The following is a 26,506-nucleotide window of genomic DNA, read 5'->3' on the forward strand; positions in this document are numbered from 1 at the left end:
GATTGTTGCGCCATTTAGGGTCCTAGCTAATCTGGTTGTTCAATATTTACTCTATAGAATATCCAATTTAGCATGAACCCTAAGGCCCACTTGTACCATTCCACTAACCCCGGGTTAAGCGGCTAAACCTGGAGTTACCATGGTTACCAGTACAATTTGACACTAGGTTAACGGTTTAACCGCTTAATGGGTTAGTGGGATGGTGCAAGTGGGCCTAAATGGCATAGCAGTCCCGTGCGGTACATGACTGTACATCTAGGAACCTTCCAAGAGGCCTTCATCGCAGCTCCTCCGCTTGCCCAGCTGGTGGCAGAGCTGCGTGGACCCCACGATGTCGCCGAGGAACACGCTCAGCAGGTAGAAGTCCTTCGCTTGGTCTGACGAACGCTTATAGTGGCTGTGGACAAAAAAAGTAAGTTTACTCTACGACGGGTCTTCTAAAAAATATTCCATATAACCACACTAACCACAGTGAAATAAAACCGCAACAGAAAGACGTGTTAAATAGGAAGAAATCGGTTTGATGTAAAGGCCCCAGTACACAATGGGCCATCGCCGCCATCGCCGGCCACTCCAAGGGACGCAGCCATGCGGTAGAATGAGATAGCAATATCACTTGCTCCCTCTAACGCATAAATGCGTCCCTTGGAATGGCCGGCGATGGCCCATTGTGTACTGGGGCCTTAAAAAATTGGACAAAATTCGTTATGTACTCATGACAATATTTTATTTCGCCTGTATTATACAGAGAGGGGTTAATTGTAGGTAACTATAGAAATTTAAAGCTATTAATCTGACTTTACACAATTGCAAGGCATTTGCGTCATCGTAATTTAGAGTAGGTACATTATTTATATACCTACTCGTGCCGATTATTAATACCATTTGATTGATACCGAATATACCGATACCGCTTTGTGCTAAGCTCACATCTTTGTAAGATTTAACCAAGTGCATATCTCAACATCTTAGGTTGGTCTCGGACTGTCTAGAACACAAAATGACTAGTGTAATATTTTGCCTATATCCCTTTTAGTCTATATCGCAAACGGTCTAGAACGCAAAATGACTACAATTATTTAGACCTTTATTTACCTACATTTCGTCGGTTTATCTTTACGTTAGTGATGTCGACGGAGCCCCGCTGCCGCGGGGCTCCTATTTCTGTGCGGTTTGGCCTTCGGCCATTTGAAGATACCTAACGAACCTAACCTACCTATATGTGGTCATTTTGTGTTCTAGACCGTTTGCGATGTAGACTAAAAGAGATATAGGCAAAATATTACACTAGTCATTTTGTGTTCTAGACAGTCCGAGATCAAAGCAACATCTTCATTTGAAATTTTCAATTTAAGAAATTAGAAACTAGTACTGCTCCTACAATCTGATATGATATCCTACCTATGTACATTTCATTTTATGAACAAAATAATTATAATATTTAAAACGTAAGTAACAACTTTATAAAAGAAATACAGGAACTAGCATCTATTTGGCAAGTTGGATTTTTTTCTGCCATAGAAGAACTATGACAGAAATGTAAGTATGTATGTAATATATTATAAATATTATAATGTATGGTCATTGTTACTACGCTGCTAATTACTCTTAATAAGACAACCAACTCTACAGTACTAATATTAATTAATAATTACCATTGCATTACAGCGGCAGAATTATTAGCAATAACACTATTTAACCCTGTCTAGATGCTTTCAACCTGATGGTGAGGGTGTGAAAATAATAATTGTATATTTTCACGGTTTCATTCGGAAGGCACACACGGCCCGATTCGAACTTTAAGATATGTCACAAATTGCTAAATATACGATGTGGATCAGATATGTCAATGTAAAAAGTGAGTTTTTCAAACAAAAACGTCACTTTTGACACTGACATATCTGATCCATGTCGTATCTTTAGCGAATTTTTGACGTATCTTAAAGTTCGAATCAGGCGACAGTCATGAGCACGTATGCTTGAGATTGCTCACATTCCGACCTAATACTCGTATCCTCTCGTCGGTTGCAAATGTTCTAATATGAGAAAATGGGGTGAAATAATCGTTTAAGGCTGAAGACTCTTCACGCAAAATCCTTTTACACAAATGGGGATCTGGGAAGGAAAACATTAGTAGGGACACAATTTAATAAGATTTTACATACACAAGGTAAATCACATAACAGACAAATCATATTTCTAACAGAGGTATTTTTAAGGTTTCTTTTGAGGAGACGTCGCGTATGTATCATCACGCTCCGCAAATGTTACGCCATTTAGGGTTCTAGCTAAATTTTTTTTTTTTTAGGAATATAATCATTTATTTACAAACAAGATATATACAGTGTAGCTAAATTGGACATTCCATAGCGTAAGTATGGAACAACCAATTTAGCTAGGACCCTAAATGGCGTAACAATCCCGTGTGGTGACTGTACAGAAATCATGTTTATTCTATCCAGATAACTGTCGCATTTCTTTACCACGTAAAAACTAAAAACTAGAACTTAGCACAAATGCGCAACATCTGGTATTGTACAGACCGAGATAAACAAATAGTTTAGCAGGCGAGCTATCCAAGAGTGAACCAAGTTGGCTCTTAGTTAGAGTCGACTGTGTGAAGCTTTGAACAGTGAAAGTGGCTGGCGGATTATTGCATAAGACTCGCCACAAATGCAGTTCAACTAGCCAAGCAGTACTTAGATGGTTTGCTCATCTCATGTAAGAATGCAACGCTGAACTGGATATACAGGCTGGTCCAAACATTGACGTCCAAAAAATTTTTTTAGATTGCTCACATCGTGGGCAATCAGAATATACCCCATGTGTTAGCCGATTTTGTTAGCCGTAGTTTTCGAGTTATGAATTTTTAAACTTCTAACTTTTGTTAAGAAATTCCGGGGTGAACCAATTAATTTTGGTGGGATGGTTAAAAAAAATGGACCATTCTGTATAGGTGCAAAAGTAGGTCGTACACAACTACACATACACGGTATAATGGCTCTCGTTTACTTATTAATTTTAATTAAGTTTGGAGGCCCCCCGGACGAGGGCATGATAAAATTAAACGACGAAGCTTTCTAGTGGGCTAATTCTCTGGAGTTAGACTTATGATCTTTTTGTAGCGGCTACTTCACGCCTACTTACTGTATACCATTAAATAAAACTTGGTTATAAGTATTATTATTAGTATTTAAATAGAATGACGCGCTGATCATATTTACACGTGCATTTAAACTCTATTAAAATCGAATGCCTAGTTCCGTAATCTTAGACAACTTTGGTCCACAACTAACAACTATGGTCCAAATTCAAGCTCATGTCAAATTTTCAACCTACATTTTTAACGAATATCGAAGTTCGAAAATAAATGTAACTAGTATCGTTTCAAATGATAAGCTCTTCAATAATTCTTCAACGTTAAATTAACAATTTTATTTAAATGCCACATTTAGATATGCCAAGTTAAAGTTAATTAATATTTCCTAATTACTTCTAAATTGAAAGTTAACTTAGTTATTCGCGATTCTTTTGTTATGCAATATAACAAATATGCAATCGATTAGGCCAAACTGAACAAACAGGAATTTCGGTGTTGTAAGCCTAGTCGGTACCTAAGTACCTAATAATATTTGTGTGATGAGCCTGGATATTTTCTTCTTAATATTGAGTTTAATGACGATATGGACTCTTGATACAAATATTAGAATATAATACATTTATTTACGTCACATCAGTTGGGAGCATTGAGAGGTTAAAGGAACGGACGAAAACGGATTACATATGTATACAAGTTACAAATATTGCATTGCGGCACCTAATATGTGAAATTTGTAGACAATTATAAGTTAGGCTCCACAGTAAAAGTCGTACCTACATATTTATCTCACGTATTCGCCAATTCAATGTAAATACACCGTAAAAACACCCTGTGTATTTTTGGTAGAAAACAGTCGTTGTGCCTACGATATTATTATTCGAAACCTATTTAAAAGTTTGTACAAGTCCATAATTAGCAATGAAACTTGGTCTTTCTGTACAAACAATAATAATCGGTTAATCTGCGAATCAGGAAGTTTCCTAATTGGCAGTTTCTTTTTGTTGGTCAGGCGAGATTCCACAAACCTTGGGGAGATTTCACAACACAACTGTAATCATTATTAGTGTTTAGCATGACTGTTAGTAATTCACATGTCATGGCCATGCAACTGTGTTGAGGTGATCATAATCAACAAGGACTTCTATATTGTATTTTCTTTTGACTTTATTTGTAACAACAAATAAAAATTCAACAGAATTATACAATTTCATATAAACTTTTATATCTATTATATAAGTAGAAACGTCTAGTTAACAGTTCCTAAATTCTAGTTTTCACTTGGACACTGTGAAACTAGGTTGTATTGCCTAGATACATTTTTCAGATAGTTTTAAGCATTATTCAAATTGAAAAATAGTTTTGACTCAGGAAAACATGCTTTGACCGAAGCATTAAAAAAATGTATTTACAAGGGTAAATCATTGAACAATATTATTCCCATTAGCACCCATAGCATATGCATGCCTAATTCACCTACCTGTAGGTCTATCGTTACGTAATGAAGGTCGCTAATTATGTTTTCCGAATGCGTGGTGTTGCAGCCAACAACGAGTCATCGAGTGCGTGGCTCGCGATGACCCGTGTTGCGTAGCGTTACGTCGTCGTTGGCGGCCTACTTTTGTTAGGGCTGTCACTAATGATATGTTACTCAGCTAGTCTATCTAGAATTTTCCATTCCTAATTACTTAGTCTTACCACAAATGTGTAATATAAAGTGATGCAACTTTTTAAAGGCTGGCTTTATTGTAGTTAGTTAGACAATAACGAGTCCGATCTGTGACGTGTTGTACATAGTTAAACGAGTGCATGGTTTGACGATCACCCGTGTTGTGTAATGTTACGTAGAAGACGTCCTATTTACAAAACGGTTGTAATTAATGCTTTATTAGGTACTTAGTTAGCCACTTTAGAGTTTTTGTTATTCAATTAAACCATCTTAAAAATGTGTATTATCATTTATCGTAACTTTTTAGTCTATTTTATTAGTTTTAATTACATATTTAGTTTATAGTTAATATTAATATATATTTAAAATAAATGTGATTAATATCTCTGTGATTAACTTACTAAAATACCTTATTGTATTTATGTACTTCAAGGCAAAATTATTATTCCAATCAATATCACTACTATTTTCATTAAGTTTTACAATATCAGCAAATTAACCTACATAAAACGCGTGTCATTTCGAACAGAACCTTCAATTGCTACACGCTCTAACACCACGCTCGTTCACGCTAATACAATAAAGGTGATCGACAACCCTACAGCAACTCGAGTTCACTGGACACACTTTGCTGCATTCTTTAACGAACGGCAATTTAGCAAGTCGCTGGCCTGGATACACAGTTCGGACATGGCATTGAAATACCCAATTTGCATGCAGTTTGGTAATAGCTACGAGTATAGCATGGTGCATAAAACAGCTAGGTCAAGGGCGGACGCTTGGGGAAATTGTGTGCGTTCAACCCATGAAACATGTAGTGGGTTTGATAAGTAAACTGTAGTAGACTTTTAACGAAAGTTGAATTTCGCTTAGTTTCTTAGTTAGATTGCAAGAAAATGAAAGTTAGTACCTACCTAATAAAGTTATGTAAATTGTTAGTAGGTGTTTGGGTTTTTTGTTTAGTTGGCACATATAAGTGCGGGTAAATGTTCTAAGTAATGATGTAGCCGATGTTGCAATAAAAAAATTAATGATAAATAACTTTGAAGGCCAAGTCTAAATGTGAGGAGCTTACTTTCAAGCTTCTTCAGCCTAACAGCACACCGTATTGTATGTCAAGGACAGGTGTGACTTATTATTATGACGCAATGGTACATTCATTAAAATAGTTTAGCATTGACGACTGTTAATGGATTTGTCACCAAGTCGTGTTGTAACTGGTAATAATTTATAATGACATTTATAGCGATTCGGGGCTATTATATTATGGCTGATAGCATAGGACAAAAAGTTATCACTAATTAACAATGATTTGTAATCAGATTTGTGAATCATCAGAAAGGTTTATAAACTTGCACCAATTTAACGTTACGATGATGTCAAATTTACTAAGGGCCGGTTGCAGTTGCACCAAACTGTTCGTATAGTTAAAGAGTTCACAAAATTTTTATATATGGAAAGTTTCATAGTAAAGCGCCGGGGCGCGCCGGGTGACGTTGATCAGTCTGTCAAATGTGGTTGGTGCAACTGGCCACATAAGTAAAAATTAAGTAAGTCACCTGAAGACGTCCGGCCAGTCCATCTGCGGCTTGGGGTCCCGCTGCGCGCGCGCCGCGTAATGCGCGCACACGCGCTCGAACACGCACGCTCGCGCGCCGAATTCGCCCACGATGTACTTCTCCACCTCCGCCGCGTCGAACGGGTCGGTGTCAGCGGCCAGCTGCCGGCGGCTGCGCGACCGGTATGTGGCTGGAATGACGAAGACAAAGTTTGAGCCACGGTGTGCTAAGGACTGAGCGAAGGGTTGTTTTATTACTTTAGAACGTGTTTCACTATTTGTTATGCAGCGCGACTAGGGTTTGCAATCCGGATCCGGAATGTATGAAATTATCCGGATCTGAATCCGGATCCGCGGATCTTCCCATACATTTCGGATCCGTCGTGCAAACCCTATATAAGCGCGACGGCCTGATACATACAGATATTATTTACTTAATCGAAACTATCGGAAGTCCTTATTTAATTGTGTTAAATTTTAATTATTAGGTACCTACATTCTAATTAGCTACTTGTTTGAGTAAGCGATTCTGACCAAGGCTTAAAATCGAACTTTAAAATTCTCAACTTGACTGCTAGTAAGTAGATATTATTAGCAATGCGAGTAAGTCATAATTATCAATATCAAATTACGTTGAATGTTTCTAATGCGTCTACCGTACAACTGCAACCCGAAAATCGTAAGACCAAAACGCAATAGATCGCACAATATTGGTAGGTAACTCACAGACTAGTACCTATTTGGTAAGCGATGAAAATGACTGGCAAGGTTTATTCATAGGTCAATGTATTAGGAAAGTGCATAGCGATTGCGTATGCAATAGGTGCAACGAGGATGAATTAGCATCCATCTATTTATTGTTTGTTACCTAATACCTACCTACACATTGCGACACTACCAATGAAAAAAAATACGGATCCAGATCCGGATAATTTCATACATTCCGAATCCGGATTGCAAACCCTAGTCATTACTAACCATGTAGATAATTAGAATGTGGTTCAACATGTCTTTTAACAAACTGCGTCACTATTGTCCCTCGGACACACAAAAAGTGGAAGAAAATATAATACCCGAAACAAACGTAACAAATGTACAAAGATATATCCACGAAGGTGCCGTAGTAATATTAAAAATCAATTTTCACCAAAGGTAAGAAGGATACGCAATGACCTCAACTTATCAAAATGGTTTTCTGCCTCGTTGAGCCTTGCCGGGTGGGCTAATTAAAACTTCGACGAGACTGCTAAGTCCACTTAAGCTCTATCGAAATTGTGACTTTGGTGAAACATTCGTTATTTTAATTTAAAGCTCTACCTAGGTATAAAATACATCGTATTTCAGCGGCCTTATTTTATTTGGACTTGCGAGCACTTATTTCCAGGGACTTATTTAGAAACGTATACCGTATACTAATCAAATCATAACAATTTGCAAAGTGAAATTTTAATAACTAACGTTAAAACTAGAATTTTCATATAACCCTGCTAAAATAAGTCGTTTTATATGTGAGCATGCGTGAGGCTTCTTGAAAATTCTGTTTGCAAGGTATTATCGTAAATAATTTAAAACACAACATGGTTTTTAAGATTACCTACAACAGTATGTGCAGATCATTACGAACTTGATTTAATGTTTATATGACAATTCTCGCAGTGCCTATAATAATTTCTAAGTATGTACAAGATATGTGTGTAGTGTATGCACTGCGCGGAAAATGTCGATTTAATACCAATAAAAAAAAAGACCGACGGCCGCTTCTGTGGGCCTACCGCGAAACACGTTCGACATGTTGCCTCCCTGTTACACTTACGTACGAAATTACAAGTGCGACAGAGAGGCAACACGTCGAACGTGGTTCGCGGTAGGCCCTCTGGTTCATTCCGATCTCAAACTCTTATGTTCCGTAAAACTGCAAATCCACTTAAGTTAGTGCTTGTAATGTAATAGGTAAAACCGCTGTTACGCAATTGATCTGCCGTCTACCATTTCTTGAGATTATCTGACAAACTTGCATTTCCGTTAATACGAGTACCTATCATTTCCTGAGCCGCCCATTTCTTGTCTTCGAAATATTCACTAGCAGCAGCAATTCTTACGTATTTACAATGCATGCATGGAGAACATAGTTTGTGCATTAATTAATTCATTGTGTTTGTATACCTATACATACTTTGGTTATATTCGTCATTTTTATAATGTGTAGTCACAAATTAGTAGGTAATCCATGCGAGTTGTATTAAAAAATAATCTTATTAAAGATGCCTTGATGCATTTTTTTAAAGATGCATTGCATCATTGCATCATCTTAATGCATTGTTCTATAAAGCCATATTCTTATAATGGGGTTATGGGAGTATAAAATATTCGCAAATTTGGCTTAGATATAACTACTTTAAGAACATGTATATTTCTTGTTTTTTAATATAAATAAATGCTATATAATATTAAGTAATATTTCTTTAATGAGCAATTCGTCTTCGCTAACTAGGTTTTCACCACTAAAGTTAAATGGAAGCCTGTTAAATAAATGAGTTTAATAGTTTTAATCACTATCAGCAAAGTTTACAACGGAGGTCGGCGGAAACTTAACCAAGAATTATGGCTCTTGCATTTTATCGCCTCTCAAATTATCATCTTTAACAGCCTTTTAAAAACGAGGTAGATAGGATAAGATTATCATATTTTTGAAATAACCTTAGTACTCAATCTTTAATCTTATAATAAATGCATATTATACATACATTATACACTTTTCTTCCAATGTTGGGTATTGGTACAAAGCACAATAACAAATAAAATTTATGTTATCTTTTATTAACTTATTATATATAGACTTTATTAAGCTTTTCAAATATTTAGTTATATCACGAACTGTATTGGTACTGTAGTATTTTTACTGTTTTTGATTAATATGGATAAATAGTATGTAAGAGTACACATATATATTTCAAATACAAATACGTACCTAAGTTTCAAATAGTTAACCAAACAAAAACAGGTACATTACGAGTGTAACAACTTGCGGTTTTTACGAATAGTTAAATTTACTTGCACTAAATTAACAGTTAAGTTATTATGCCTTGCGTAAGACTAATAATGCAAATGATAAGGTTGGTATGTTATGCTATCTCGTTTGGTTTGCATAGTATTTGCCAATTGCATAAACGTATTAACTATAGGTAGAGACGAGTAAATTAAAAGCATTGTATATCCAACTGTTATAAAATACAACTATATAAAATACTTTTAACAAATTAACCACAATGCATTAAAACCGACATACTGCCTACAGCATATCTAATATCTTAATTATGAAATGTACTAAGGTTCTTTAAAGTTAAGCCCTGTACTATTTACAACGCATTCATTCATATATCGGAAGTAAGCTTTTGCATTTTATCTTTACCAACACACTTAATTATTGCGTTATGTACCTACTTACAAAGTTTATTTCGTTATATAAGAAAAATAGATTTATTAAAATTGACTTGCAAGTGTTTACTATACATATTACATAAATAAAGTTAATATGTGACGTTATCTATGGAAAGGGACCTTATTGTCGATGGCGGTTACGCCATTATTAACGATGCTCCGATATAAATACAATGCCGCGCGACGCTGTGCGGCGTAAACGCCATCGACAATAAGGTCCCTTCATAGATAATGCCCCATATAAATGTCTTAAAAAGACAAAGAGTTTCTTTCGCTCGTCTTTAGTATCAACATACCTATAATAAATGCACACCTACTCAAAGTCTGAATGCATTGTAAGTGCGATATGAATGCAATAAGAAATGGGTTATACAAGAAGTCCTTGATTGTGATGAAACCAGTATGTCTAGTTGTGAACGTTGTGGTTTATGTCTGAGTAATGAGGCGCCTGACACGTGCTATCAGTTGATAGATAGTAATACATAACACAAATACGGTTATTACCACGTTGTATCGACTATTTTTTTTTTATTATTAACTTACAGTACAAGGCTTAAATCTATACAGATCCCTGCAAAACTGTATTTACAGTTTGCCTGCGGGTAAGAGTCTCTACTTACACAATGACATATTGTATTTTTAAGTACGTATATTATATATAGTTATTATATTCTATCTAAACACTTAAGTGACACTTGCACGTGTGCAATTATCACTTAAGTGTTTGCAGTAGGTACAGTTTTAATTTACTTTAATTTTTTTCTTATTTGGCTCATGCCGTATATTCTCAGGTAGACTAGATTGTTTATCCTGTTGCAATCAATATTTTTTGAAGCTTGCAAAATACTTACATCCCTTAAAGGGATAAGTTCGCCTTTGTACTGCCTATCCTGTGCCATATATTTGTATTCTGTGTTTTGTACAATAAATAGTTTATACATACATACATACAAGTATACGAGCTAATTTCAAAAATATTTTCCAAGTTTAACACATTGTTGGACTACACACTTATTTATTTGCAATTAAATCAACGATTATCGTTTTAACTACTTATTGTTCAGGACAAGTCTGAACATAGCTTATAAAATATTGTATGTTTAACCTTAGTGTTAATATTTGTTGCTTGCAACATTTTAGGATAAGTTTGTGTGTGGCGCGCTGTCAGCGCTCTCTTCATTCTGTGCCATAACTGATGTAGTAGCTTTTAAAAATTAGCTTTCAATAAAAGTTGATTATTATACTTAAATCTAATCGCATTTTGATTCATACATGCGATTTTGGTCCTTCGCGGTTTAAAAAAAAGTTTAGAATCAGTGGTTCGGTGGTTATACTACGAGCTTCGCTTGCTGGCAGGGCGAACGTGACTTGCTATATCTTGTCGCCGCCCGCCGCAACCTCGTCCAACCCATAGCTTGGACGAAGCTATCATTGTGATTTCGGTTGATATTATCCCGAAATCGTTTATATCCGTGCTGCAACGATCATTGCGAAAGTTCCCGTTCGTCGGCACAAAGGAATTTTTGTGCAAGTACCGGCAGATTTGTATGAGCGGTACATCGAGAACATTTTGACAGATTGTCAACTCAGGTGGGACTAGATTGTAAGGTTGGTAGTACGGAACGTCGTCATCGGTGCGTGTGTGGCTGCCTTTTCAGAGTTGGCGGTAAAAGTGACAAGTGGCTGTCACAGTGACGTCTGTCAATCGGAATTTTCTTCACGGTTTGTGCAACTGCATAACATACTGTTATTATACTTTTCAACTGCAATTTTTAACAAGTTCTTGTACCAAAGTGCGGGTTTGTGCTTAAATAGTGTTTACAGTTATATTGAGCGTTTGTTTTATGAAATACGGCAATGGCGGAGCTCAAGAAGTTAAAAATTATGCGCGGCCAAGTCAAGGCATCTATGACTCGCATCGAGCAGTTTGTCAACGACCCCAATAGTTTAAATTCCGCCTCGTTGGAGTCCTTAGAGGCTCGTAAGGAAAAACTAGCCTCGTCCCTCAAAGATTATGAGGCAATCCAACTTGATATATTGAACCTTGATGACAAGGACACAGAGGATGCAGGTGACTTTGAGAACCGCTACTTTAGCACGATAGCTAAGATTAATGAGACTCTCAGGTCACTACGAGGGTCAGAGACAGTTCAAGCTGCTGGAGTTTCTTCTTCGAAGTTGCCCCATGTTGACATACCAGTGTACAACGGTAAGGACTTTACCCTATTCAAACCCTTTTATGAAATGTTCATAGCAGTGATTGATAAGAACAAAACATTATCAGATGTACAGAAGTTGTTTTACTTAAGAAAGTTTTTGTCTGATGAAGCGCTATCTGTCATTGTAAATTTGCCTTTAGTCAATGCCTCATATCCAGAGGCATTAGAGCTATTAAAAAAGCGTTATGACAATAAGTCCAGGCTTATCATAAGCCATATACATGTTATCTTAGACATCCCATGCATGGCTAAGGGAACTGCGGCCTCTATAAGGTCATTTGTATCACAAGTGCAGCAGCAGCTGCATGCACTTAAAAACTTAAAGGAACCTGTTGATAAATGGGATATGTTGCTCATTTCAATATTATCCAGAAAGCTAGATCAATATACTAGCCGGGCTTTCCATTTAGAGAGAGACCCACAAGTTCTTCCAACAATGTCGGAGTTTATTGAATTTTTAGAAAGGCGTGCTATGGCGCTAGAGGATAGTTTGCCTCAAAAGATTACTCTAAATGAGAATGTAGGTACTCTTAAATTCAAATCTTACCCCAAGGTTGCTAATGTTGTAGCATCATTACCTGGTTGTAAATTTTGTACTAAACCTGGCCATGCAATCTATAATTGTGTAAAATTTCAGGAAGCCTCCGTCGAGGACCGCTTGGCTTTTGTGCAAGAGAAGAAGCTGTGTACAGTTTGTATAAACTCTCACGCTGATAAACCTTGTAAGTACAAGTTTAAATGTAAAATATGTAAAGGTCATCATAATACCCTTTTGCATACTGAGGATGAGTCAGATGCCAAGCAATCAGCGGCAGCATCTATTGTTTTGACATGTGTCAAGAAAGCATCTTATAAAAAAGTATTACCTACAGTAAAGGTTAAGATAGTTGATAAATTTGGCCGGGATGTTTATTGCCGTGCATTGCTTGACACCGCCTCAAGTGAATCTTTTGCCACAACTTCTCTTGTAGAAAGGCTAGGTATTGCCACTGAGGCCGAATGTGTAAATATAATTGGGGTCAATAAACAGACCTCCACTATGGATAGGTCAGTAATTATTCCTGTGGAGTCTTGTCAATATGAAGATGTTAAGTTTAATGTTGACTGTCATGTTGTTGATGATGTAACGGCACATTTGCCACCACAATATATTGATTGTTCAAATCTGAAATTTCCAAGCCATGTCAAACTTTCTGACGAAAACTTTAATGCGCCATCAGAAATTTCATTGCTATTAGCAAGCGATATTTATTTTGAATCATTATTAAATGATTGTATCAAATTGCCTGAGGGGCTTGTCTTGCAAAGCACCTTATTTGGCTATGTTGTCGGTGGCAAGATAAACCAATCTGGCAATATCTCAAACACTGCTTTAGTAACAAATTTTGCTATTAGCGACAGTACAAAATTAGAAAATGTTATGAGTCAATTTTGGCTAGCCGAAAAGGTGCCAGAACCCCAACAAAAGGTTTCTGATGAATATGAAAAGGCTGAAAAAATATTTCAGGAGTCTGTTACTCTGAATAATAACAAATTTCAGGTAGACATTCCGTTAAAACACCCCTTAGGTGAGCTAAATTTGGGTAACTCCTTTTCGGCTGCCTTACAAAGATTTTACTCGATAGAGAGAAAATTTATGAAAAATGTAGAGTTGCTAGAGCAGTATAAAAAATTTATTGATGAATATGTTGAAATGGGACATGCTAGGGAGGTCAATATTAACTCTTATGACATGTTGAATGGACCAGTAAGCTTTCTAGCGCATCATCCTGTTTTCAACGAGGCCAGCAAAAGCACAAAGCTTCGTGTTGTGATGGACGGAAGCATGAAATCCAAAAATAAGCTGTCTGTCAATGATGTCATGCTGAATGGACCTGTGGTGCAGGGTGAGCTTTTTGACATATTAAGGCCGTGCATCGAAAAATAACAGGATCTTAGAAACGTGGCAGTGGCTAGCCCCGGAAACAAACAGTAGTGATTTTCGGATATATGTTTCTTGACTATATGATAAGTGATTTCATAGTTGTCAAAACACGAATGCTTAAAATTTTCTCGATAGAAAATAAATCCAAACTTACGTGTTCATTTTTCGGTTTTAGCTTCGTGCAACTAGAAAACACATCCATATCCAGCACAACCCACCTTACAGCAAAGGTTTTCATCTCGTCTTAACTTTCAAAGAACTAAATATTAACTTATTATCCTTTACCGATGGATTTATTATCGATTTTTGATTTTATGAATTCAACAGCAAACGCCCATTTTACGCAGTTCGGTTTCTCTTTCTGTCATGCGTCAAAGTCATAAATGTATCCTTTATGCCAGTAATGTTAGATGGCCGTCGTGCCTCAAAGAGGTAAGACCTATGTCACTTCGCGCAGCGCTCCGAATTACGTAAAATTTTAATATCCAATAAACGTTGAGTCGTAACTCCATTGAGTAGTAACGGAATCGGAGGTAAACCTATGATGGTGCCCTCTTACAGGTCTATACGTTACGCATGTGTGCGTGTTTGCTTAGCTACGTCATGCTACGTCGAAATCTATACTCTCTTTGTCAGTTACAACGGGTTAGGAAATTTCGACAGATATTGAAATGTATCGGTAGCTGTTTGGTATTTAGCCATCAGAATCTAACCGTAACTTTTTGCTTTATTTTTGTTTGAAAATAAAATATCTATAATAGAATATATTTTTTGCTTTTTTCTATTGTAATGATAAAAATAAATCTAGTATGTTTCATGCTCAAATAATTTAAAATAATTGAATAAATATTAAAAACTAATTGATATTAATCGTTTTAATTATTATATAGTTATTAAGTTTGTTTGAATAAAATATTTTATTTCAATAATACGAAAAGTTATTATATTTAAGTACCACTAAAAAAAGGTCCCTACTTACAAAAACTCACTTGCACGGGCCGGGGTTCGAACCCGTGACCTCCGGTTTGAAAGTCGCACGCCACTACAATTTCACATACATAAGTAATTTACAATGACATGATACCGTGGAAAAAGTGAATATTACAATGTACTGTGTTACTATCATTTTATAGTTTATTTTGGCTTGACAAGGAGGAATGAGAAAAACGTGCAGAGCAAGAGGATTAAATCTCTCTGTCCCTTTCTTAAAGTAGCCAATCCTAATTATGACATCTGTTTTGATATTAATTCTTTGAACATCATTTGTCGATGTTCTTTTTTATATCATCGAGAAAGATTTTTATTAAAAAAATGTGTTGAATTTATATGTTTTATTTATGTTTTTTTGGCATAAATTTCATTACTTTTGACAAATTTTGATTGTGATGACAAACGATTTGATGTGATATGTGAAACGAACCATGTGATCAACGATTTATCTAATAAAACTTCATTTAGTCGAAAAAAATAGTTGTCTATCTACTACCGGGTGGAAAAAAATTATGGGCCCTGGAGGGAAAGTGCCTTAAAACCTTAAGTTTGCTCATTTTACTTAAATGAAACATTATTGTTTTTTAAAGAAACAACTGCATTCAAAGATTTTTGAAGTGAAAACTTCTTTAGCGGCGCTAGGCACTTTTTGAGGTGGGGAAAAAATGATAAACTCGAGACAGCGTAAGGCGATCATGTGACCGTAAGGTTTAGATGGCCAATCATTTAGATGGCATTTAAATCAATAAAGAAAAACTCAATGACATTACATGAAAAAGGTTATAATCTTGTACGGGCTGAAATACGAGGATCTCACAGTATTATAACTTTATATCACTCAAATATAATTCAATAAAGCTACATCTTGATGAAATCGCTAATAAAAGTGAACTCTAGTACTGGTGAATAAAACTCAAAATATCATGACCAAATATATTTAGATGCGAGGTCTGCAAGGTAACTTTACAATTCCTATTCGAATTTTAAACAACGCTATAAATTTGAATTTCGAATTTTAAACAAGATCACTGACCAGCAATTTCGGAACCAAAAGTTTTCAATAGAAAGGAGGATGGGTCAATTATACATAGTGCTGCAGACATTTTGGATTAGTCATTGAGTTTTCACTTCTGTCGGCACTCCCGGAATGCAACACGTTGTTTTTTTTTTAAATTCGCTTAGTCGCGCCCGGGAATCGAACCTACTTTTTCCACACTGTATAAAAGAACACAAATGCTTTTCTTCTGGTAACTTAAATGTTCTATCTATCTTGGTGATATGTCAATGCAATCAAATAATCTGAAAAAATAATAATAACCCAATTTATGAATTCCGTTCCTTCAGAAAAATGCGAAATGTACGTACAATTTTTAGGGATATCGTACTTTTCCCAGAGACAAATTTAGTTGGCTAAGAGACATTTTCACTGATTTGGGGTCTGGGCTCTAAAAATCTAACATAATATGATAAGGACTTAATCGTTTTAAGCTCAAGAGTGAGTTTTCCTAAAACTTTTTCTAAAAATTATGTCTTTATTAACGTTAGGAGTGCACTGCAGCATGTCAAATGTATGCCAAAATGTCAAGGGAGAGAACAATAAATTAAGTTTCAATTCCACTTCCACTCATCAGCAAAGTGATATAAGTATATCAGCAGTTTAAAGTTATTTTAGATTACAAAATTAGCGCATCAAAAAAAATCAAAGTGCATAGAAAAAAAGTCTCCTGAGTCATAATAAAATTGATGTCTCTTGGGTCACCAGAAAAGTCACCAGGGAGAACGATGACCCAAATCACATTTAAAAGAAAATGTAAATTTTGTGTACTACCTACGAACATTTTTCAAAAAACTATGTTTTTATAACATATTAGACCCAGGATAGATCTAATACCTCTTTTCGTACCCCGGATAAAATGGTCGGCGACTAAAAAAGTAACTGAAACGTTACGTTATTAGGTTCACGATGCCGCGTTGTACCCTTGCCTTCGTTGCGATATGTTTGGTAAGTCAGGAGACTTAAAAAATGAGCCATGATTTTGGGACATATTAACAAATATTTTGTTGAATATATATTAATTTTAGCGGACTTTAATAATTTACCAGTTAAATTAGATGTAAATACCTTTTTAGTTAATCGTTAATATGATATATTAGTAGCAGTAAAACACTTTATTGTACAAAAAGACACATAAAACATGAAAAAACACACATCCTTCGTATATGGTAGAATATATTTTTCACACTTATAAGTAAAAACCAAAACCGATACGCGATTGGGATACGCTCTTTTTGTATCGGATACAAAAAAAAAAATCTCCTGGGTCACCAAGAAAAATCGACATATTAAAATAATTCAGTTCGTTTTTAAGTTCTAGTCAGATTGACTTTTTGGTTATTTGAGATAAATTACAATAACGCTTAGATTTGAAAAACATGATTTTCTATTTTGTTGCGATCGACCCGGGTAATAATAAATAAATAAAAAATTAAAAATAAACAAAAATAAAATAACTTAATATAATATCTTTTTTAAAAAAAGGGAACCGCCTTCAAAAAACCAACCCACTGAAAAGTACAAAATAATTTTTATATGGCGCCCCTTTACGTGTCCAGTCCCTATCCCGTCGTAAAGCAAAATTTTGCCAAAAAGTAATGAATACCTAATAATAAGAAAATTAATAATCATCCGGGTAATTACTTAGTTTTTGAAGTCGGTGCCAAACCAAAAATTTTGAGAACCGATATTTTAGACAACGAAGAACGCTGCACTTACTTGCATTATAAAGACATACTTAGTTTACTCATTAATTTAGTTCTTGTAGGTACTACGTACTCGTATTTTTTTTCTGATTGGTAGTAAAGACTGTTTTTGTTGGTTTGGCACCGCCTTCAAAAACTAAGTAATTACCCGGATGATTATTAATTTTCTTATTATTAGGTATTAATTACTTTTGGCAAAATTTTGCTTTACGACGGGATAGGGACTGGACACGTAAAGGTGCGCCATATAAAAATTATTTTGTACTTTTCAGTGGGTTGGTTTTTTGAAGGCGGTTCCCTTTTTTTAAAAAAGATATTATATTAAGTTATTTAATTTTTGTTTATTTTTAATTTTTTTTTATTTACTTATTTTATTTTATTTTTTACTTTTTAGTGATAGGTAGGTACTTCATTTATTTTAGGTTTTGGGCTAAAATACTAGTTAGGCTCTCCATTTAGTTTTGGGCTAGTAACTACCTACTGTTGGTGATGGCCTAACTCGATGATAATCGCGACACAACATAATATGACGTTTTGGTGCTAAACGATTTGTATGTATATTACTCCCACTCCCATTCCCAGTCCCAGTCCGAGTCCGACTCCCACTCCCACTATTTTATCTAAATCGGTTTCAGCAACATAAATTTGTTGGTAGGTATACCGATAGCATCGCCACCTACCGGGTCCAATTGGTTTTTCAAACCATCCAAGTACTGTACACTAAAACCTTCTCCAGAATGTAACAAACACTTTTCTGAAAACCGCATCAAAATCGGTGCAGCCAAACGCGAGATAATCACGAACAAACATATACACATACATACGTACATACATACATACGGGTCAAACTGAGAACGTCCTTTTTTTTAAAGGCAGTTAGAAAAAAGTTCATCGACCCACCTAGTGGAACTCTGTAACATAGGCACACGACGACAAGTCGGTTAACCAAAACAAAGTGTGCCTATGTTGCACCAAACCTAAGTTCCACTAGGTACAGCAAGGGTTCAGCATCAGCTCTATCTTGGGTACTGCTCTCCCAAGTGCTCATCAAGATGTGACGGATGACCAAAATAGCGTGGGCCTATGTTGCCCCAAACCCGAGTTCCACTAAGTACAGCAAGGGTTCAGCATCAGCTCTATCTTGGGTACTGCTCTCCCAAGTGCTCATCAAGATGTGACAGATGACCAAAATAGCGTGGGCCTATGTTGCACCAAACCTGAGTTCCACTAGGTACAGCAAGGGTTCAGCATCAGCTCTATCTTGGGTACTGCTCTCCCAAGTGCTCATCAAGATGTGACGGATGGCCAAAATAGCGTTGGCCTATGTTGCACCAAACCTGAGTTGCACTAGGTACAGCCAGGGTTCAGCATCAGCTCTATCTTGGGTACTGCTCTCCCAAGTGCTGACTATGATGTGATGGATGACCAAAATAGCGTGGGCCTATGTTGCACCAAACCTGACTTCCACTAGGTACATCCAGGGTTCAGCATCAGCTCTATCCTGGGTACTGCTCTCCCAAGTGCTCATCAAGACGTGTCGGATGACCAAAACAGCGTGAGCCTATGTTGCACCAAACCTGAGTTCCACTAGGTACAGCCAGGGTTCAGCATCAGCTCAGATCTATGTATACTAAAACCTTCTCCGGAATGTAAGAAACACTTTTCTGAAAACCGCATCAAAATCGGTTCAGCCAAACGCGAGATAATCGCGAACAAATATACATACATACATACATACATACATACATACATACATACATACATACGGGTCAAACTGAGAACCTCCTTTTTTTTGAAGGCGGTTAAAAATACGGCGAATTTGAACTTTTGTTTGTTGTCGTTGTAAAATGTATTAAAAAATAATGTAGGCACCCCTGACAATTGAAATTCAAAATTATCCAGAAAAAGCGGCCAACTGCGAGTCGGACTCGCCCATGAAGGGTTCCGTATTTAGGGGATTTATGACGTATTAAAAAAAAACTACTTACTAGATCTTGTTCAAACCAACTTTCGGTGGAAGTTTGCATGGTAATGTACATCATATATTTTTTTTAGTTTTATCATTCTCTTATTTTAGAAGTTACAGGGGGGGGGGGGGACACACATTTTACCACTTTGGAAGTGTCTCTCGCGCAAACTATTCAGTTTAGAAAAAAATGATGTTAGAAACCTCGATATCATTTTTGAAGACCTATCCATAGATACCCCACACGTATGGGTTTGATGTAAAAAAATTTTTTGAGTTTCTGTTCTAAGTATGGGGAAAAAAAATTTTTTTTTTCTATTTTTGTGTGAAAATCTTAATGCGGTTCACAGTAGTTTGGTCCATGACAGAATACCAAGTTTCAACAGTATAGTTCTTATAGTTTCGGAAAAAAGTGGCTGTGACATACGGACGGACAGACGGACAGACAGACAGACAGACATGACGAATCTATAAGGGTTCCGTTTTTTGCCATTTGGCTACGGAACCCTAAAAATGAGTGTTTCAAAAAGGCACCCTGTATTCCTTACATACCTAAATAATCTCTTATTCAATAAAACATATAATTACTAAACACTGTGATTTATTTCAAATAAATGCAAATCGATCGGATAAAAGATATTAATACCTACCTATACAACAATGAGTACGAGTACAGTCAGCTGCAATAATATGTTACACACCGAAGGCCGTTTTGCGGTAGATCATGTTAGATCTTATTTGTAGAGCCATAAGAGCGTGTCACATATTTTTGCGGCCGTCGAAGAGTAACATATTATTGCAGGTGACTGTACCTATGAAAAATTCGAGGGTTAAAAAGCATTTCAACCAAAGCATTTATAATAATAACGACTATGGACGCCTGCAACCCCAGGGGTATTGTAACCCCATAACAATAAGGTTGAAATTTGCATTTACGAGTAGTGACCGCAAAGTCAGGTGAGCGTAATCAAGTAAATCTGTTTTCATCATATTTTATTTTATCAAAAATAATCTCTTTTCTGTTCTTGTGCTATTTTCTTATTATCAATACTCTTAACTTATATGCTATATACGCTGCTGCTTCTATGCTGTTAACATCTTCCAAAACAACAATAAATATTCAGGTTTATTAATTAATTATTTTATTGTTTGCTATTATGAACAAGTAACAACGCCATCTGTTTAAATTTTTTCCGAATTTAAGTTTCTGGCCGACCGCAGCGACCGCGTATAATGGTAGTTAACTTCTGTAACGTTAGATGGTGCTAAAAGGTCACACAAACTTCACGTGCGGCGCGAAGCGTTTCCATGTGTGCGTGTTAGCGGGGAGGGAAGAACTAGCGGGCGTGGTTTACGAAGCGCCAGACGCGGCTGCAGTAGGCCCTTAATTTTGTTTCGGACCTATTTATTCACCTTGATATGTGATGTTCAAAAAATGTTCAGGTGCATTTTGGTCAGCCCTGAACATAGATGCCTTCAAAATATCCTCTGGCGGGACAGTCCTGGCCAGCCAATCCGCTGCCTTCAGCTTCAGACAGTTACATATGGCCTAAAGAGCTCTACATTTCTAGCTACTCGGTGTTTGATAGAGCTTGTAAAATTATTTGGACATGATTACCCGCTTGCGTCTCAAGCCATTTTAAATAATACATATGTAGATGATGTCATAGCTGGTTCAGATGATATTAATGATCTTTACCAACTTAAAAGTGAGTTGATTGAGTTATTTAAATTAGGTAATTTTAAATTACATAAATGGTGCTCTAGCTACGCAGCTGTTTTGGACGATTTGCCAGAGAATTTGAAGTACTTTGAGCAAATAAATCTAGATTCAAGTAATGTGATAAAAACTTTAGGTCTGAAGTACGATATTACTTCAGACACCTTAACATTTGAGTGTCCCCCCTATGATGAGGATAGCAATCATACTAAAAGAACAGTTCTTTCATTTATTGGAAAATGTTATGATCCGTTAGGTCTCATAGCTCCTATCATAGTTTCAGCAAAAATATTTATGCAGGTTTTGTGGTCTATGCCCTTGGGCTGGGACACAGCTTTACCAGATGCTGAACTTAAGGCATGGAAAACATTTCTTGCTAATTTAAAAATGATGGGTAGAGTCTCTTTGCCTAGGTTAGTGCATAGTCACGAATGTGAGTTGGTAGAGTTAGTGGGTTATGCAGATGCGTCTTTCAAAGCTTTCGGTTGCTGCATTTATGTAAGAATTTTTAAATCGGACGGAAGTGTAGAGTCGAGTTTGCTTTGTGCCAAGTCAAAAGTGGCCCCACTGGCTAAAAGCCTTACTATACCGCAACTGGAACTTAACAGCGCTCTACTATTGGCACAGCTGGCATCTAGAGTCAGCGAAAAGCTAAAAGCTAGATTTGCGCATAATACATATTTATACAGTGACTCACAAATAGTTTTGTGTTGGCTCAAGGCTACAAAAACAAAGGTCAATACTTATGTTAATAATAGGGTGAAGAAAATTCTAGAACTCACAAATCAGGATCAGTGGTCCTATGTAAAGTCATGTGACAATCCCGCGGATTTGGTTTCCCGCGGAGTGGTGCCCCAAAGCTTGCAAGGAAAGCAATTGTGGTGGCACGGCCCTGAATATTTGTCACACAGGGATTATTTGCACCCTGCATTTGATAACAAGGCTCTCAGTCAGGACTTACATGATAAGCATTTTGATGTTAATATTAACGAAGGTTTATCTTGCAATGTTAGTCAGCGGGATGATTCATTCACGCACCTCTTTGAGAAATATTCTAGTCTACATAGGCTTCAAAATGTTATAGCGTATATTTATCGCTTTTATAAAAATGCTTCAAGGTCAGGTGATAGATATGACTCTACATTGCTAACCCCTAAAGAGCTTCAGGAAGCGTTACTTGTCATAATAAAAAATGTGCAAAGGAAACATTTTTCTAACGAAATAGAACCATTGCTATCGGGTAGGTCTCTTAAATCAGGGATAGCAGATTTACATCCTTTCGTGGACCAGCGTGGTGTCCTTCGCGTGGGCGGCAGGCTGCAAAATGCAGACATTTCGCAAGCTAGAAAGCATCCGCCTATTCTCCCGAAAGGGTCATTTTTTACTTCGTTATTGATTAAAACGGAGCACTTGCGTCTTTTGCATGTGGGTGCCAGAGCCGTTCTGAGTTCCTTGGCTCAAAAATATTGGATAATTAATGGTATTAGGGAGGTAAAGAAGGTAGTGAACAAGTGTGTCACATGCTTGCGTCTGAAGGCTGAAGCTGCAAAGCAGTTGATGGGTTCTCTGCCTGTAGAGAGGATTACAGCTAGTAGAGCTTTCCAGCATGTTGGAATTGATTTTTGTGGTCCATTTAGCACGAAAGTTGCCAGAATACGAAAACCTCTTGTTGCAAAAAGCTATATTGCCCTTTTTGTATGTTTCGCTACAAAGGCAATACACGTAGAGTTAGTGTCGAACCTAACAACTGAAACCTTCCTAGCATGTCTCGATCGTTTCATATCTAGACGTGGCATGCCCACTGTTATCTATTGTGATAATGCTAAAACTTTTAAAGGTGCTGCAAACCAGCTCAAAGAATTGTATGATTTACAATGTTCAAATGAACATAGAGATTCTGTGTATCGATATTGTAATAAGAAATATATTTCATTCAAGTTTATACCAAGCTATGCGCCTCAATTTGGAGGCCTCTGGGAAGCCGGAGTCAAGAGTGTCAAATTCCATTTAAAACGTGTGGTTGGAAATCATTGTTTAACGTTTGAGGAACTTTACTCGGCGATCGTTCAATTTGAAGGGGTCTTGAACTCGAGACCCTTGCTATCCTTGGATCCTAATGAGGGCAAATACTTGACACCAGGTCATTTTCTTATTGGTACGGCGATAACAAGTTACCCAGATGTTGATTTAACTGAAGTCCCAGTTAATCGCTTAAGAAAGTTTTGGGGCATTGTTACTAGATTAAAGCAGGATTTCTGGAAAACATGGTCTAAAGACTACCTCTGTCAGTTGCAAAGTCGTCCCAAGTGGAAGCATGACCTACCAAATTTAAAAATAGGTGATTTAGTTCTTGTGAAAAATGTAAACACTGCTCCTTTGTGTTGGCCAATGGGCCGCATAGTTAAGATATTTCCTGGAAAGGATGGTAGAGTTAGAGTGGCCGAGGTGAAAATGGGGGACAAATTGTATGTCAGACCTATTACGAAGCTGTGTCCTTTACCTCTTGACTAAATGTTGTGTCTCGTTAAATTCTTGTTTTTGATCTGTAAATCTAAATTAAACTCAACTCGCCCGGCCCAATTATGTTCAGGACAAGTCTGAACATAGCTTATAAAATATTGTATGTTTAACCTTAGTGTTAATATTTGTTGCTTGCAACATTTTAGGATAAGTTTGTGTGTGGCGCGCTGTCAGCGCTCTCTTCATTCTGTGCCATAACTGATGTAGTAGCTTTTAAAAATTAGCTTTCAATAAAAGTTGATTATTATACTTAAATCTAATCGCATTTTGATTCATACACTTATTTTTTTCCTTTTTTTGTCTAACCTCTAACGTTAAAATTTGTATGACTAAATAATTATAAATATTTTATGATTATTTAAGACATATTATGCATACCTACATACGATCGAAATACTTAACCCTTCTTCGGCAGTCGGGGAAAAACAACATGGGTAATAATTTTCACCTAGGCTATACCTTCCTACGTACATACTTTGAAATATATACTTATTTAATACTTTTTACCCAACCTTTTTGTCAGTCGAGTAAAAAACGGCTTTGTAGATAAGCAGAAAGAAACATTGTAACGCGCTATTGTCTCCTACAGTATTTCTTAAGTTGAACTTTGAATGAAATTGAAAGTAAAGTTGCGATAGTTAAATGAAACGTGTAATAGTTTGAGTAACAAACTTACCTTTTTTTTTTTTGGTGCTATCGACACCGCATAAAGTTCAAGTAATATTAAGGTTTACAATTATAATTCCGTATAATGTCTATTTGTTTGTCATGACAATTACTAACAATTATTGCATACCTGGAAGTGTACTCCAATTGTAATAACAGGTTATGAATTTGATCTAGGTTTGTTATGAATATGATCTATCAGTTTTAAAAGTGACATTTCTTCAACCAGAACGTTTTGCCGTACTCGTTATATTCAGTGTTCGCTCCTAGCGAAACTGTAGCAGGCGAAATAGTTTATGATAATACCTACACTTCAACAGAAATGTAATCCTTAGAGGCCTTAGACGTATATTAGAAGCATGGATATATGTGGGATATACTTATTCCACGTGCAGTGAAACAAGTATCATCAAAATGTTAGGTTATGTAGGTAGTAAGCATAGATTTTTTACAGAAGTCTATACGGATTTTATACAATTTTGTTAAACAATTGGATTTTAAGTATGTGTCTATATGTATTGTACCAACCTGGACTTAGAGAATAAGAGAGTTTCTTCAAAAAGTTGGTGAGTCGCACACTCAAAATGATGACTGGAAAACCCACTAACTGCACCGGCAGCTCAAACGCCGCGTCTTGACTATTTACATCACCGCAACAGCTTAACAATATCACTAGTAGACCAGCCGTATACAATATTTTGTTCCACTCCATTCCAGACAAGTATTAAATCAAGAAGAAAACGACAACTAACTCATCCGAAGACGTTAACTGCTAATTTGTAGTCAACAGTTTCACAACACTTCGAATGTCTATTGTTGTAGTATCACATGCATCAACAAAACGCACTAATATTTGAATTTTAACAAGGTATCGTTCGAAATTTGAATTTTAACGCTCCTACGAAAGAGGTCCGCTCCCGGTGTAACCCTTTTCTATTTTCGCGCGTGAAAGCCGATGCAGTGTGCCAAACTAACTCGCAGTACGGCTCGGATTGTACTGGAATACGTGACAGCGTAACACCTTTCCCGCCGGTCTTTATGTTGGTCAATCGAACTCTTATGTCATAATGCCGGTTGATCCCCATTACGGCTACGTTTCGTAAAAAAATATTGTAAATAAACCGCGTGCTCTACTCTACTCTAAGTTAAGCAAGTATTCTATGTGCAATGGTTTGTGCAATTCCTAGCAATTTTAGTAAAAAAAAATTATTGTTCTAGGGAAGATTTGGAAAATTAGCGTAAACGTGTAATGTTACTATTTTGTATTACTTCTACGTATCTTACCTGGATTTAAGGCGTAAGATAATTTCTTAACGAAATTTGTAAGTCTCACGGCCAGAATAATAAATGGGAATCCCACTAATTGCACTGGTAACTCAAATCCCGCTTCTTGTCCAGAACCTTCAAGAATGAATTGGAACACCAAAAATGAGATCACTGTCCAAACATAACACAATTTAAGCAATTCCATGTTTTACAATTATAAAGGTGATTCTAAAGTGGAAACTGGCACAGAAATTGAAATTATATTTTAAAATTCAAACGCTGATACATGCAGATCACAATCGTCTCTTGTTTCTATCTGAAAAATTTAGCACACACGGTTTAGCAACACATCGACCTTAGCGCGGAATCTACGTGGAACTGACCGTGTCCAATCACCCGAGACCAACAAGACTTACAAATTTCGAAATGTAATCATTAACATTAAGAAGGCTACTATTTAATCACCTTTCGTGACACAAGGTTAAATGTATTATAATACTTAAAATGTTTTATGTTTACGTGTCCGCGCGCAAGCTGTCATAGAGATCACTGCGCTTTACTGAGAAGCATCATAGAGTTGATGTATCTCCCCGCTTACTTCCCTAATTACCTGTGTGAGTAACATGTAATTATTCGGCGTTTCGAATTTTGTTTAATTGTTTTTTTATCCGTTAAAAGAGCAAGAAACTGACCTGCACAACACATAATGGTTA

General features: G+C 36.5%; 1 protein-coding gene across 2 annotated transcripts; it reads right to left on the reverse strand.

Annotated features, from left to right (window-relative positions):
• Nucleotides 1-255: 255 nt before the first annotated feature.
• LOC134662325 (uncharacterized) lies at nt 256-26,506 on the reverse strand. 2 transcript variants are annotated; one of them, XM_063518515.1, is made up of 3 exons: nt 25,812-26,506; nt 6,326-6,515; nt 256-397 (listed from the first exon to the last, which is right to left on the reverse strand). In XM_063518515.1, exons 1-3 carry the CDS (start codon nt 25,996-25,998, stop codon nt 256-258), a joined length of 519 nt encoding a protein of 172 aa, XP_063374585.1. In that variant the 5' UTR covers nt 25,999-26,506. The 2 variants fall into 2 exon arrangements, with proteins under 2 accessions (XP_063374585.1, XP_063374593.1); XM_063518523.1 differs by lacking the exon at nt 25,812-26,506 and adding an exon at nt 25,056-25,698.

The sequence above is a fragment of the Cydia amplana genome, chromosome 1, assembly GCF_948474715.1.
Source record: "Cydia amplana chromosome 1, ilCydAmpl1.1, whole genome shotgun sequence".
NCBI classification, from domain to species: Eukaryota; Metazoa; Arthropoda; class Insecta; order Lepidoptera; family Tortricidae; genus Cydia; species Cydia amplana.

Bases quoted from the DNA above. Each gene is read 5' to 3' on its own strand.
- LOC134662325 (XM_063518515.1), bottom strand. From the start codon at position 25,998: ATGGAATTGCTTAAATTGTGTTATGTTTGGACAGTGATCTCATTTTTG. The intron at 6,516-25,811 runs GTAAGATACGTA...TCGTCATTCCAG, and splicing joins ATCTTACGCCTTAAATCCAG to CCACATACCGGTCGCGCAGC. The intron at 398-6,325 runs GTGACTTACTTA...TTTTGTCCACAG, and splicing joins GACTGGCCGGACGTCTTCAG to CCACTATAAGCGTTCGTCAG.